The sequence below is a fragment of the Mizuhopecten yessoensis genome, unplaced genomic scaffold (genome assembly GCF_002113885.1).
Source record: "Mizuhopecten yessoensis strain PY_sf001 unplaced genomic scaffold, ASM211388v2 scaffold8365, whole genome shotgun sequence".
NCBI lineage: Eukaryota > Metazoa > Mollusca > Bivalvia > Pectinida > Pectinidae > Mizuhopecten > Mizuhopecten yessoensis.
The window spans coordinates 740,663-755,579 of NW_018407511.1; the positions used below are offsets into that span (position 1 = coordinate 740,663).

Here is a 14,917-nt window from a genome sequence, read left to right on the forward strand (position 1 = left end):
GCCCTATGTCTAAGCTTTTGTTCAGGTAACAAGGGGTTAACTCGTAAGTTTTGATAGAAATTGATGAGGTCATGTGATTAGTTTCTGACCTCCATGTATTAAGACTTTAACCAGTATAAATACTGCCCCTGGACAGCTGTATATGATATTTTACTAACTTTTTTCTTCAATTTAAACTGGGTACATAAACAAATGATTGCTTTTATATTCATAACCCCAAATTCCCTATTCCGTTTCATATTTCCGTTACTCAGTAAATTGGTTACAACCCATGTTTTATATCTCGTATTCAGATCGCATATACCTATAACAACAAGAAGAATTTAAAGATCCCCGTACCACTGCCAAAAACTGTAACTAAGTGTTGGAAACTGTTTTTCTGACATGATTATAGTTTTGATAAATCATTTCTGATAAGAAAACCATACCTTATGGGACTTTTATGACAAATAATAAAAGATGAAATAAACAAAATATAATCAACAGTGTTTAGAGTGTAAAAATTCAGCGGGGCTAGACAGGGATTCGAACCCCGGACTTCATTTTATCATACCATTCCTCTAACCAACTTAGCTTTATGATCAGTGGAAGTGTCCTTGCCCAATTGTGCAACATATATTTCCAAAGGGGAGCTGGTACTGTATGTACAGTAATCCACAGTGCAATGGGACAGGGATCCTTAAGGAAAATCTAATCCTATTTTAGAAAAGCCAGTCAACCATCTCATTCATATTCAACTGCACTGCTAAAACTATGGGGAAAATCCACATGTATTGTAATGCCCGAAGTTACACAAATTGTGATTTTAACAAATGCATCTTAAATAGGAACCAAACACATTTAGAGAGCTATTTTTTTTAACTCATTCACCCCTGAAGACACATTTGAACTCTTCCAATTCTAAGGTTGGAAAAGGCCAATATGGAATATCAGGGGTGAATGAGGTATAAGATTACACAAAATGTTTTCGAGACGTGAATAGTTTAGATGATCACCAAATTGTATCAAAGTGCTGTGTTTGAAGCTTTCAGAAAGACAGTCCGAGTATCTCCTTGATAATGTAAGTCAGCGGTGTCTGCATGTTTTTGTAAATTAACAGTGATAAAGAATTATCATAATGCTTTACCTAATACAAAAATTAAATAGTTTTGATATGAATGAAAAAAAAGGAATATGCTAATTCTGTTTCAACTTAACTCATTCATATAGGGTATAATATGCCCTATACAAATTATATGTACAAAAGTATAAGGGTTGAATCATAACTTTGGTTTGATGTTTGGTGTATATTCTTAAAATCCTGGGGATTAACCCCTCAGCGATATTCTCCCATGGGGGATATATTGTGTGAAAGGTTTTGCAGCAGTTTTGTGTTTTGAGTAAAATGTTACATGTACAATGCATTTCACTTTATGTGACTTGTCATTTGTCAGAGTACTATAGTAGGAACTTGTGAAGCTTAATATAAGTTGTTTTTTTGTTCAGTTTGTGTTTAGTGAGAGTTCATTCAAATAATATAAAACATAGGTCATCTCAAAGCAGATGACATGGAAAGCAAACTCTTTGTCTGGCTAATATGATGTGATATAACAGTTTGTGAAATAGATAGCAAACTTTGAATTTGAAAGGTAAAATTCCACACTATTACCGTACTTAATGGCCAGGTCTAAGGGGAGATAATTACACTTTGCGAATTTGAATGGTAAATTCCACACTATTACTTAGTGGCCAGGTCTAAGGGTAGATAATTACATTTTGCGAATTGAAAAGGTAAAATTCCACACTATTACTTACTGGCCAGGTATAAGGGGAGATAATTACACTTTGCGAATTTGAAAGGTAAAATTCACACTATTACTTATTGGCCTTGTCTAAGGGGAGATAATTACATTTTGCGAATTTGAATGGTAAATTCCACACTATTACTTAGCGGCCAGGTCTAAGGGGAGATAATTACATTTTGCGAATTTAAAAGGTAAAATTTCACGCTATTACTTATTGGCCTGGTCTAAGGGGAGATAATTACATTTTGCGAATTCGAATGGTAAATTCCACACTATTACTTAGCGGCCATGTCTAAGGGGAGATAATTACATTTTGCAGCATGCAAAGACAAATGTTACATAAATAATGTGAAATGAAGTGGAATGTGTTACATATGATGTCTTATCACAGCAATGATGCATAATAATTGCTTTCAATGGCATAAAATGATTTAGTACAAAATTTCAAGAAAATACACACCAAATAGAATAGTGCATGTGTAGGTATGTTTCTTTCTTGTATTTTTGTATTTCCATATTTTATTAGGTTGTATTTATCTAAAGGAAATCTAAGAATCTAGAAAAAAGTATTATTCTGCATTTTGATTTTTAATGATAACATACAAAAATACCTACCAAATTGTTTTGTGTTACCAAGACAACATATAGGTATAACTCTTATATTTTTGGGTTCATTGTTGATGGCAATGTCTACATAAAAAAATCCATGCAAAACTCTTGAAGGATTACTTTGATTTTAAAGAAACTACTTACAAATACAGTTAATATCGTAATATTGTTTGTTTTTGAATTTGATGTAAAATTCAGTATGGCTGCCAGTAGCCATCTTGGGTTTTGTACTGACATGTTTCCAGATTTTTATTTTTTTATTTTTTTTAAGATATTAATGGATTACCTTCCCAAGTCCAATTATACGAGTCTTGAAATAGATATAAATGAACCTCAGCCCCTATATAACAAAGTATATTTGACCATATGTGTTGTGCAGCTTAACATTTTTCCACTATCCCAAACTACCAACTTTCCAACAAGTGGAATTCTCCATAAAATATTTTTGTAAAAAAAAAAAAAAATTGTAACAGGGATACACCAGGGTGCTCCCGCATTAATATCATTGTAATCAATTCCGGTTTAGTTTAATTTTATGTTGCACTTATAAAATGTTTTAACCCATGTGTCTATAAGGAATTGTTTTTCAAAAGTAACATTTGCTGTGATTTTGCAGTTTAATATGATATAACTTAATCCAACATTTTCCAATAGTGATCATATTTAGTTTTATTTTGTATATATAAGAGTTGCATGTCTTTTGTTTTGTATCTTTTTCTTCTGAGTATGTTTTGTTTTATTTACTTTTGTTTACATGGGTAAGTGTATTGAGTATTTATATGCCCTGATGAATTTCTTAGTTGAAAAAAATCATAAATAAAGATAAACATATTAAGTTATTTAACTTTGCAGGGCTTTTTGAATTCATGCTCTTCTATATTGGATAACTGGTTTTTAATTTAAATGTATCTATTTTTTTTCAGCTTTTAAATTTCAAAGCATATTTTTTACTGTGTTTGAATTTTAAAGCTTCTCATCATTTTCTAGTTTCAAAGCATTATTTACTTTTTGGATTTTAATCTAAAAACATGTTTTTTAAATTTTTATGTAGGCGTCACAGATGGTATTCTTCAAGGATGCTGTAGAGCACATCACGCGGGCGGCTCGAGTCTTTAGACAGCCTGGTGGTCATATGATGTTGGTCAGTATAACTTAGGTAGAAGATACAGTACTATACATGTAGGCTTTTTTCATGCCATGGAAATTTTGCAAATTTGCCTTCACTAAATAAGTTTAGAAGGAATAGACCGTTATGTCTCTTTGTTTGGAAGCCTCACGATTAAACCCCTTGCTCTACTACTTACGATCTTTTTTTTAAGATGCCACATGTTTGCCTGTTTTCAGGTGGGATTGGACGGCACTGGGAAAGCCACTGTAGTACAATTAGCCGCTCACATCTCGAACTGTGAGCTCTTCAAGCTCACGCTTCAGCGAGGCTATAACTTCAGTGAATTTCGGGATGACCTCAAAAAGCTTTTCCTCAGTAGTGGGGTCAAGGGCAAGAAAAATGTGTTTTTACTCACAGACTCTGACATTGTGAAGGTAAGATTCATGTTATCTCTCACATCCATGTGTGTAAGATAGAGCTGTCCAGGGTAAGTAAGGGGTGTAAGATAGAGCTGTCCAGGGTAAGTAAGGGGTGTAAGAGAGAGCTGTCCAGGGTAAGAAAGGGGTGTAAGATAGAGATGTCCAGGGTAAGTAAGGGGTGTAAGATAGAGATGTCCAGGGTAAGTAAGGGGTGTAAGATAGAGCTGTCCAGGGTAAGTAAGGGGTGTAAGATAGAGCTTTCCAGGGTAAGTAAGGGGTGTAAGATAGAGATGTCCAGGGTAAGAAAGGGGTATAAGATAGAGCTGTCCAGGGTAAGTAAGGGGTGTAAGAGAGAGCTGTCCAGGGTAAGCAAGGGGTGTAAGATAGAGCTTACCAGGGTAAGTAAGGGGTGTAGATAGAGATGTCCAGGGGAAGTAAGGGGTGTAAGATAGAGCTGTTCAGTGTAAGTAAGGGGTGTAAGATAGAGCTGTCCAGGGAAAGAGAGGGGTGTAAGATAGAGCTGTCCAGTGTAAGTAAGGGGTGTAAGATAGAGATGTCCAGGGGAAGTAAGGGGTGTAAGATAGAGATGTCCAGGGTAAGTAAGGGGTGTAAGATAGAGCTGTCCAGGGTAAGAAAGGGGTGTAGAAATTTCTGTCTTACACCCCATTTCACGCGACGTGACATCACAATAGCTCAACAAAGATGTGATGTCACAAATTTGGAAAACACCGATGCTGCAATGGGAAAAAGGCAACGTGATGAAATTAAAACCTTTTACGATATATTTACCGCACAAGTTAGAAGGATGAGATTATTTTTTCTGCACAAACACTGTTTCCAAATATCGGGTATGCTAAATCTCGCTGACAAATTTGTTTTTATCAAAATAGCTCAGGGGGAAAATGGATATTTTCAAAATGGTAGTCAGTCCAAATGCATTTTCATGGTTTCTGTGCTTATTCTGGTTGTTTGAATGAGAGAAAAATACTCTTTCATGCCCAAGGGTGCAGGGTAGGAAAATTCCTCCCTGGAGATTTTCAAATTTGGCAAATTAACCCTTGGGTTTTACCAAATTTGAAAACCCCTCAGGTGGAATTCCCCTATACTACACCCCTGGACATGAAAGAGACTTATATTCTTACATCTGCATTAGATGGCACATCTACTTAATAAAAATATTAGTGTCCTTCATCCTCAGCTCAAATTCACAATAGAACTGTCATTTTGGGTACAGCTGAGGTACTTTTATCGTCTAACTAGGGTGGCATTTTCGGGTTCACTTCATCAATGTTGTCAGCCAAAATGAACTTTTTCCTAAAACAACTTCTTCTTTAGATCCATAAATAGTAGAGTGTGCTGTGGAGGAAGGCTATCAAGTTGATGACCTTAACCCACTTTCAGGGATTTGATGACCTTGACCCACTTTCAGGGATTTGATGACCTTGACCCACTTTCAGTTATTTGATGACCTTGACCCTCTTTCAGTGATTTGATGACCTTGACCCATTTTCAGTGATCAGATGACCTTGACCCTCTTTCGGTGATTTGATGACCTTGACCCACTTTCAGTGATTATAAGCTAAATGCTCTCTGTACTTGCCTCAAAAATGACTAAAATAACAACAGCAGTACAAATACAATCTTGTAACTATAATTTTATTTCTGTGCTAGGAATCATTCCTGGAAGACATTAACTGTATACTAAATTCTGGTGAAGTCCCGGACCTCTTTGACAATGAGGAACTGGACGGGATCACGATGGACCTTAAACAGACTGCTGCTGAGGCTGACATCCCGGACACCCGAGCCTCCGTCTACCAGTTCTTCATCCACCGGGTCCGTCAAAACCTTCATGTCGTACTGACGATGAGTCCGGCGGGCGGGAAGTTCCGTCAACGGTGCCGCATGAACCCCGCTCTGATCAACTGTTGTACCATCGACTGGTATGATGAATGGGAGGAAGAGGCTATGCTGAGTGTGGCCCAAGTTTTCTTCTCCAATGCTGAGTTTATTGCGAGTGAGAATTATGACCTGGATGTAAGTATTCTTGCTCCAAGATCATGCAACCATTTCTAAGTCGTTAGTCCAGACTTTGAATGCTTATAAGAGGCTGCTGGAAATCAGACTTTATTTGCTGAAATAATTAAAAATAAAAAAATAAAAAGAATAAAAGTAAAGATTTATTTTACTTGTAATTTTCCTGTATGTACCAAAATGTTATCTGTATTTATCTAAAGGTTTACCTGTATAATGTACCTAGTTGTTATCTATATGGAACAGATATGTATATGTTACCTGTACATTGCAGCTTTTGAAGCGTAGGGTGGGGAAAGTCTGTGTGGAGATTCACAAGAGTATCGGGGTAATGTCGACCAAGTACTGGGAGGAAATGCGACGCCATTACTACTCTACGCCGTCCAGCTACATGGAGTTTATAAGGCTTTACTCCAAAATGCTTCGTGAAAACAAGACTGAATTTGTCAACAATAAGTAAGCAGATTTGTTATATTTCTGGTGATTTAGCTACCTTGTCTTTCAAATCTCTTCTCTTCTACTGGTTTATTTATTATTTGAAAATAGAACTACCCCAGTTCAAGATAATACTTTATGTTATTGCCTTTTTGTGTCTCACAAGGAACCGTCTGGAGGTCGGACTATTGAAATTGTCGGAGGCAAACACATCCGTGGGGACTATGCAGGAGATACTTGTCTCTCTTGGACCACAGATTGAAGAGAAACAAAGGGTATGTAAGCAGCACATCACTCACCTTGGATTGTGTAGTTATACTGATGCATTGTCCACAAGTGTTCATAGGTGAATGGCTTAATGCCAAAGGGTCCCACCATTTCTTAAAACCCTACATAAGATATTGGAGATTTTTGTCTCGCCACAATGCAACAAAGTAGAGGAAGCGAAACTAAGGTGTTGCATTTAATTTAGTTTCACTGAAAGTATAAGTGCTATAGACCAACCAAACTTGAACCAATATATATGATTAGATGCATCTTAGGTAGTAGATCTCAACTCATACATGAAATGCTGGATGTGGCCTACCTTTCATGGTCCATTGACTTTGTCAGCATATATATAGCCATCAACAAGTTTTTGCGTTCAAGTTAGTTTCTTTGAAACTATAAGTGCTAGACCAACCAAACTTGACATGTGCATTGATGGTCAAAGCGGGGCACTGGCGAGACATATATCAAACTGAATGGCTTGTTATAACCAAAAGAAAAAATATTTTTTATGTGTAAACATTGTTATTTCTAGGACACGGAGGTGCTTCTGCAGCAGCTGGAGAAAGACAAGGTCGCTGCGGAACAAGTACGAGCCATCGTCAGGGAGGAGGAAGAGATCATGCAGAAGGAGGCCAAGATCGTACAGGACTACGCTGATGTAAGTAAAATAGGGAGCTATCTTTATGAGCTCCTATGTCAGGAAATATTTCCATCATCTTCGGTTGCTATATTTGCATTGCATGTACAATCTTGTTTTATAAAAAAAATTCTTTAAGCTATTCAACGTGACCTGTAAAGGCCCTTGCGACTCTTGTTTTGTATCAAATGGGAGACAATTCGACACTACTTGTTGAAAATCAGTGTAGTGTAGTTTTTGTATAGCAAAGATGTAGCGTGCAATCATTCTTAAGTATCTGGTTAACATTGTTGTAGGCAGGTGCCTTATGATGTAAGTGTTTGTAAGTTTAGACACGCTTGTTGTACTTCACTCTGTATTCAAAGGCAGTACATCACATAATGTATAGCGTTTTAAATTTGCGGGGTCAATATTTCGAGGTTTCGTATTCAGTACATATTCGCTGGGGTTGAATTTCGCCGTGCACCTGCATCCCATGTGTCGTGCAAAGTATTTTGAGTGTCATAATCTCAGGGTTTTAAACCACGAAATACAGGTAAACCGTTTGAAAACACTGATCCCGAGTGTCGTCATCTGCCAGTGACTTCACTCGAAAGAAAATCAAATGTGTATGTACTGTAATCAAGTAATCATCTACTGTGTACACATAAATATGTTGTGTCCACTTGTATGTAAGTGTTGTTTTTACATGGACTGCCCAGTTGTCCAGTTATAATCTGATTTGAGTTCATTTAAGCTGGCATAACAGCGTTGGGTTATAATTATTTTCAAAATGTTGTGATAAGGTCCGAAAAAGTGGTTAACAAAATTAGAAAGCAAATTCCTAGAAATAAAATGAAATAAGATATTATATGTAATGTTTTGTTTGCCCCTGCAGGAATGTCAGCGAGACCTTGCCTCTGCCCTGCCGGCCCTACAGAATGCGGTGGAGGCCTTAGAGACCTTGGACAAGGCCGATATTGCCGAGATCAGAGTCTACACCAACCCACCAATGCTTGTCATGACTGTCATGTCGGCCGTCTGTGTCCTCTTCCAGAAAAAGACAGACTGGGCCACCGCCAAACAGCTTCTTGGTGACCCGTCTTTCTTAAAAAAACTCACGCAATTTGACAAGTCAAGTGTGCCAGAAAAGGTGAAAATATACAACATTCACTTAGTTTAGTAAACAAGTTTTTTTTAGATTGATTGTTTGTCCTGTTGATTCATCAAACGTTATTTGGTAAGAAATGGATATCAAAATTGATAAATTTAACGTTTGTTCAACAATTGCATGTTCATGAATGTACAAAAAAACACCTTTTTTTTAATTGTGCTTTATTAGCTAAAGGAAACTTACTATCTCTTAATTAGTCTAGTAATCTGTTGTCATGAGTTTGGCTTGGAGCAAATGCACTTAGATAATTAACTGGAGTTATCCTCTTACATTCAAGAAAGAGAAAACCAATCTCTTATTTAGTATTCGGAAATATAATTTCATGAAGATTCTTCTTCTTGAAATCAATCTGAAAATGTGTGTTTAAATTACTGAAAAAGAGGACAGCTGAACGCTACAGGCCAAGTGGGCCTCTTGTTATTTGATACAGGGAATTTCTTTTGCGCTGCAGGTTAATTTTTGCCTTTTTCGTCCTCCTTTATTAGTGCGGATTTATCATTACAGCGAACATTAGTGAACACAAAAAATGCATAGTAATTAAATGTGAAGGGCGCAATTAAAACTGGGTTAATATGGATTTTAACGGGTGAGGGCGAAAGTTTGACAGGGTGAAAATATTCCGACAAACAGTACATGTATCATCCAGGCTCAGATTCGTAACAATATAACAATTTGTCCCCCTTCTAATTTGTAACACTCTTTCTGATTGGATATCATGCCGGGTTCTATATTTCTATAGAATATTGCCAAAACGGTGGGGCTATTTTGGTAGCAGTCAAGTACAACTCAAACTCACTAAGTGACTTATAATTTTCCAAAAGAAATAATAAATAAAAGATTGTCAGGGTGACAAATTTGTTATCTCTGGGTTAAACGGGGTCTACTGGCTCATAGACCCCTTTGGTCTTTATTGACCAGACAGGGTCTATGAGCCTGTAAACCCCTTCTAACCCAGAGATAACTAATAATGTATACTATTTAATTTAGCTTTCTCTCTACATATTTCTTTAAGCATGAAACAATTTAAAAAATAATTTACGACTGTATTTTTCCAGACTTTCCACAGGCTGAAGAAATACTCCAAACACCCAGACTTCAACCCAGAGGCTGTCGGTAATGTGGCGTTTGCTTGTAAATCGATCTGTACCTGGGTACTAGCCCTGGAACACTACAATGACGTCTACAAGGTAAGATAGAAATAAAGATAAAATTGACCGCAGTAAAATAGAATGCTGATTAAAACAGTTTATGGTATCTTCATTCTACTGTGAATTAGAAATAATGTATGTCTTTTCTTTTCCATAGATGGTGAAACCTAAACAGAAGAGGGTGTCAGAGGCCAAGGAGGCCCTACAGATGGCAGAGGAGAGTCTGGCCAACAAACAGGCCAGTCTCCGTAAGGTAAGATTACCCTGGCCAACAAAGTCGATAATACATTCTGAAGCAGAACTCTTCTGTGTAATTTTAACCAGTGCAGTTGGCATCCTTAGCCCTCAAGTGAACCACACTTGAGAAGATGAAGAGTATTATGAACAACATATGTATTATTAGCTCACCTGCCCGAAGGGCAAGTGAGCTTATGTCGTGGTGCGGCGTCCGTCGTCCGTCCGTCCTCGTTCGTCAACTTTTCCTTTAAACAACTTCTTCTGAAGAACAGACAGGCCTAGAGTCATGATATTTGGCTGAAAGCTTTGTTGGTAGAAGCCCTACAAAGTTTGAGAACGAAAATGACCTTGACCTACTTTAAAGGTCACAAGGGTCAAATATGTCAAAAACTTCAAACGACTTCTTCTGAAGAACTAAAAGGTATAGAATCTTCTTATTTGGCTGATGGCTTCCTAGGACGGAGCTTAACAAAGTTTGAGAATGAAAATGACTTTGACCTACTTTCAAGGTCACAGGGGTCAAATGTGTCAAACACTTCAAACGACTTCTTCTGAAGAACTGAAAGGTATAGAATCTTTATATTTGGCTGGTGGCTTCCTGGGATAGAGCCCAACAAAGTTTGAGGAAGAAAATTAGTTTGACCTACTTTCAAGGTCACAGGGGTCAAATATGTCAAAAACTTCAAACGACTTCTTCTGAAGAACTAAAAGGTATAGAATCTTCATATTTGGCTGATTGGTTCCTGGGATGGAGCCCAACAAAGTTTGAGAATGAAAATTACCTTGTTCTACTTTCAAGGTCACAGGGGTCAAATGTGTCAAAAGCTTCAAATGACTTCTTCTGAAGAACTGAGAGGTATAGAATCTTTATATTTGATTGATGGCTTCCTGGGATAGAGCCCGACAAAGTTTGAGGAAGAAAATGACCTTGACCTTCTTTCAAGGTCACAGGGGTCAAATGTGTCAGACACTTCAAACGACTTCTTCTGAACAACTGAAAGGTATAGAATCTTTATATTTGGCTTGTAGCTTCCTAGGATGGAGCCCAACAAAGTTTGAGAATGAAAATGACCTTTACCTACTTTTAAGGTCACATGAGGCAGATATGTCAAACACTTCAAATGACTTCTTCTGAAGAACTGGAAGTTATAGAACCTTAATATTCGGCTGGTTATTTCCAGGGAAAGAGCCCAACAAAGTTTGCGAATGAAAGTGACCTTGACCTACTTTCAAGGTCACAGAGGTCAACAACATTTTAATGGATTTGTTCTTAAGAACTAAAAGGAATGGATTCATAAGATTTGGCTGGTAGCTTTTGGAATAGAGCTTACCAATTTGAGAAGGAAAATGACATTGACCTACTTACAAGGTCACAGGGGTAAATATGTCAAGCAACTTATGAAGAATCAAAAAGCATAGAATCTTGTAATAATATTTTGCTGGTAGTTTTAACAGATGGAGCCAACAAAGTTTGCAAGGGAAATATTTTTAGTGCAATATAATATTTAATGAGAATATTTTGCTATGACTGCTTAAATATTCAGGTGAGCGATACAGGCCCTCTTGGGCCTCTTGTATAGAAATATGACCCATATTTTGTGATAGTAATAAAGATGATCTCCCTTTATGATAAGATTTATCTCCTTTTTGAGTGACGTTATTGATGAATCTTGTCTTCTTCTAGTTACAAGACCACCTGAACAGACTGGAACAACAGTACAAGGACAGCGTGGATCAGAGAGAGTCTCTCAAACAGCGCAAGGTCACCACGGCACTCCGACTCCAACGGGCCTCCATACTCATAGATGCACTCGTCGACGAAAAGGTCTGCTCAGTCATCATATATACAGCTGGTATCAAATTCCTTCATCAAAATTATGATACAATTTAAATAAGTGTTCTGTCAATGATTCCTGATCATTTTCTCCCATAAATATGAACCTTGAAACCTCTTGATGGTTATATACCGATATGTTATGTGAAATTATATATTTTTCATACTTGTGAATTCTTTCTCTTAATCATGTGCATGTATGGTAGAACTATCCAGGGCAAGAAGGGGTTGTGTGAAATGTGTTACGTCACAAAGGGACCACACGGACGTAATGTCACAAAGTCGGCAACAGTACAATGTTGCAATGCGGAATAGGCTGTTTTGATGAAATTAAAAATTGAAGTAATGTATTTACCATATAAGTGAGAAAGATACTACATGTATGTATTAAATTTTCTATGCAGACCTTTTTACACCTCTGGGCATGAAAGAGTCAATATTCTTATTTTAACTATATGCTGTATAGTTTTTTTTATCCTGATTCTAACAGTACAGATGTGTTCTTTTCTGAAAATACAGGATCGCTGGCAGGACTTAGTGGAGGAACTGAAATCCCGCCTCCACGGTCTGGTGGGAGATACCTTGGTGGCCGCATCGTCTGTCGCCTACATTGGGCCGTTCACTGCCAAGTACAGGAAAGATCTTATACACACATGGACTGACTACTGCCAGAAAAACGATATCCCTATCACCAAGGACTTCGAGCTCATCAAGAGTACAGTGGAACCGTACCAGGTACTGTAGGTGTCTGAATTGTCTGAAGTTTAGACACTTCAAACATTGTGAAAAACATCGAAATCAAAAACCTGTTCAACCGAAAGTTGTTTTTGGTGAACAGTAGGTAGAGCAAATTTCGATCGTCAAATGTTGTCTACTTTGAATTTATTTCACTGCTGTATAAGTAAGTGCGTTGATGGTCAAAGCGGGGCACATGTGAGACATATCAATCTGAATGGTTTGTTGTTTTATTGATATGGTTTTGTTCATACTTGATTTTTAAAAGGACCTAGTGGTCTGTCCAGCAATACAGTTCATAGACCCATTATAGCAGGCAGCCTTTATGGTGAAAAAGAATATATTATCCAGATCCCATAAAACAAGATGGCCGCCGTGTCTTCTGATTGTCTGAGACCTTTCCAGTTATAAGTTCTGTTCTGCTAGTCTGATATAGATCATAAATGTTGGTTATTGGTATTTGGTAGACTACATAATATGTGTATAACACTTTATTCCCAATGTTCCAAAATCCAAAGTGATTGATCTAGCTGGCTTCTGCTTGGCTATTATAGGTGATATGTACAGTCATGCTGGGGGCCTTGCTTACCTGGCAGTGTTTTACTTTGTTTCTAAATTTTTGTGTTGTCTTGATTGTCTAGGTGATTAAATGGCAGAATGAAGGTTTACCAAGAGACAACCACTCCACAGAGAATGCCCTCATCATCAAAAGAGCCCAGAAATGGCCGCTGTTCATTGACCCTCAGGGGCAAGCCTTCAAGTAAGTTCATAGACCCATAATAGCAGACTGTCCAGCAATACAGTTCATAGACCCATAATAGCAGACTGTTCAGCAATACAGTTCATAGGCCCATAATATCAGACAATCCAGCAATACAGTTCATAGACCCATAATAGCAGACTGTCCAGCAATACAGTTCATAGACCCATAATAGTAGATTGTCCAGCAATACAGTTCATAGACCCATAATAGCAGACAATCCAGCAATACAGTTCATAGATCCATCATAGCAGACTGCCCAGTAATACAGTTCATAAACCCATAATAGCAGACTGTCCAGCAGTACAGTTCATAGACCCATAATAGCAGACTGTCTAGCAATACAGTTCATAGACCCATAATAGCAGACTGTCCAACAGTACATAGTCAAAGGTTGGCGAATGAGTGTAATCATGTCTTTTTGTCAGAGAAATAAAACTATTGTTAATTTACAAATTTCTCAGTTTTTAGTAGAAGTGATGTTCTTGTATAATCTGAAAATGGAAAACACACAACTAAAAGATAGTTGAGCTGACCTAACTGATGTTCTTGTCTGTTCTGTTCTAAAAGCTATATCCGGGAGATGGAGGGCACACAGCTAAAGATAGTTGCAGCTTCGGACCACAACTTCATGAAGACCTTGGAGATTGCCATTAGTGTGGGAAAACCTATGCTGCTTAAGGTAAGTTTGCTTTCTTTACGACTTTCTGTTGAAAGGACATATATAAGTTTGAAAATTGAAAGGTAAGCAAAATTCATGCAAATTTAATGAGGCTGCTTATTATATAATGATAGTTCCGGAGTGATATCTTTTGAAAGAAGGTAAGACTTCAATGAAACTAGTATAAACTTTCTACCTGAGTCTGTCCCTCTAGCTTCATCCTGGACCAGGTCTACATATATATAATGACACTGCTGTGATTTGATTAGCTGACGGAATTTCGTCAAAATTCTGTTATTGTACCAAGGGTCTATTGAATTAGGAAAGATAAATTGATTAAGTAAATGAATAATTATCATGTCATTAGAACAACTCAAAGATGATGAACTTTCGTTTTATTTCCTGAACAGGATGTATCGGAGACCTTGGATCCGGCTCTGCGACCTGTCCTTCTGCATGAGACATTCCAGCGAGGCGGCCATCTTGTCATCAAGCTCGGAGACACAGAGATTGAATACAATGAATCCTTTAAGTAAGTTACAAGTCAAATATCTACAAATAAGATAATTTCCTATCTTTCACATTTATCATATTCCTACAATAAGCCCAGGGGGCCAACACATAATCTCTAACTCAAAGTAGGGGGAGGGTCTTATAGCCGGACAACACATAATCTCTAACTCAAAGTAGGGAGTGGGGCTTAAAGCAGGACAACACATAATCTCTAACTCAAAGTAGGGGAGGGTTTTATAGCCGGACAACACATACTCTCTAACTCAAAGTAGGGAGTGGGGCTTAAAGCAGGACAACACATAATCTCTAACTCAAAGTAGGGGAGGGGCTTATAGCCAGACAACACATAATCTCTAACTCAAAGTAGGGGGAGGGTCTTATAGCCAGACAACACATAATCTCTAACTCAAAGTAGGGGGAGGGGCTTAAAGATCGACAACACATAATCTCTAACTCAAAGTAGGGGGAGGGGCTTATAGATCGACAACACATAATCTCTAACTCAAAGTAGGGGAGGGCTTTGAGCCGGACAACACATAATCTCTAACTCAAAGTAGGTGGAGGGGCTTATTACAGGACA

The 14,917-nt window shown here is 37.6% G+C and overlaps 1 protein-coding gene across 1 annotated transcript in view; it reads left to right on the forward strand.

Moving 5' to 3' along the window:
• LOC110455756 (dynein heavy chain 6, axonemal-like) overlaps positions 1-14,917 on the forward strand; it is a 122,433-nt gene that overhangs the window by 77,489 nt on the left and 30,027 nt on the right. Inside the window, exons 56-69 of the mRNA XM_021506115.1 lie at positions 3,445-3,534; positions 3,738-3,935; positions 5,592-5,957; positions 6,229-6,410; positions 6,556-6,664; positions 7,192-7,317; positions 8,174-8,428; positions 9,505-9,636; positions 9,755-9,850; positions 11,519-11,659; positions 12,188-12,403; positions 13,045-13,163; positions 13,734-13,845; positions 14,235-14,356. Of these exons, the coding sequence (XP_021361790.1) occupies positions 3,445-3,534; positions 3,738-3,935; positions 5,592-5,957; positions 6,229-6,410; positions 6,556-6,664; positions 7,192-7,317; positions 8,174-8,428; positions 9,505-9,636; positions 9,755-9,850; positions 11,519-11,659; positions 12,188-12,403; positions 13,045-13,163; positions 13,734-13,845; positions 14,235-14,356 (2,264 nt within the window). The remainder of the gene's footprint in view (positions 1-3,444; positions 3,535-3,737; positions 3,936-5,591; positions 5,958-6,228; positions 6,411-6,555; positions 6,665-7,191; positions 7,318-8,173; positions 8,429-9,504; positions 9,637-9,754; positions 9,851-11,518; positions 11,660-12,187; positions 12,404-13,044; positions 13,164-13,733; positions 13,846-14,234; positions 14,357-14,917) is intronic.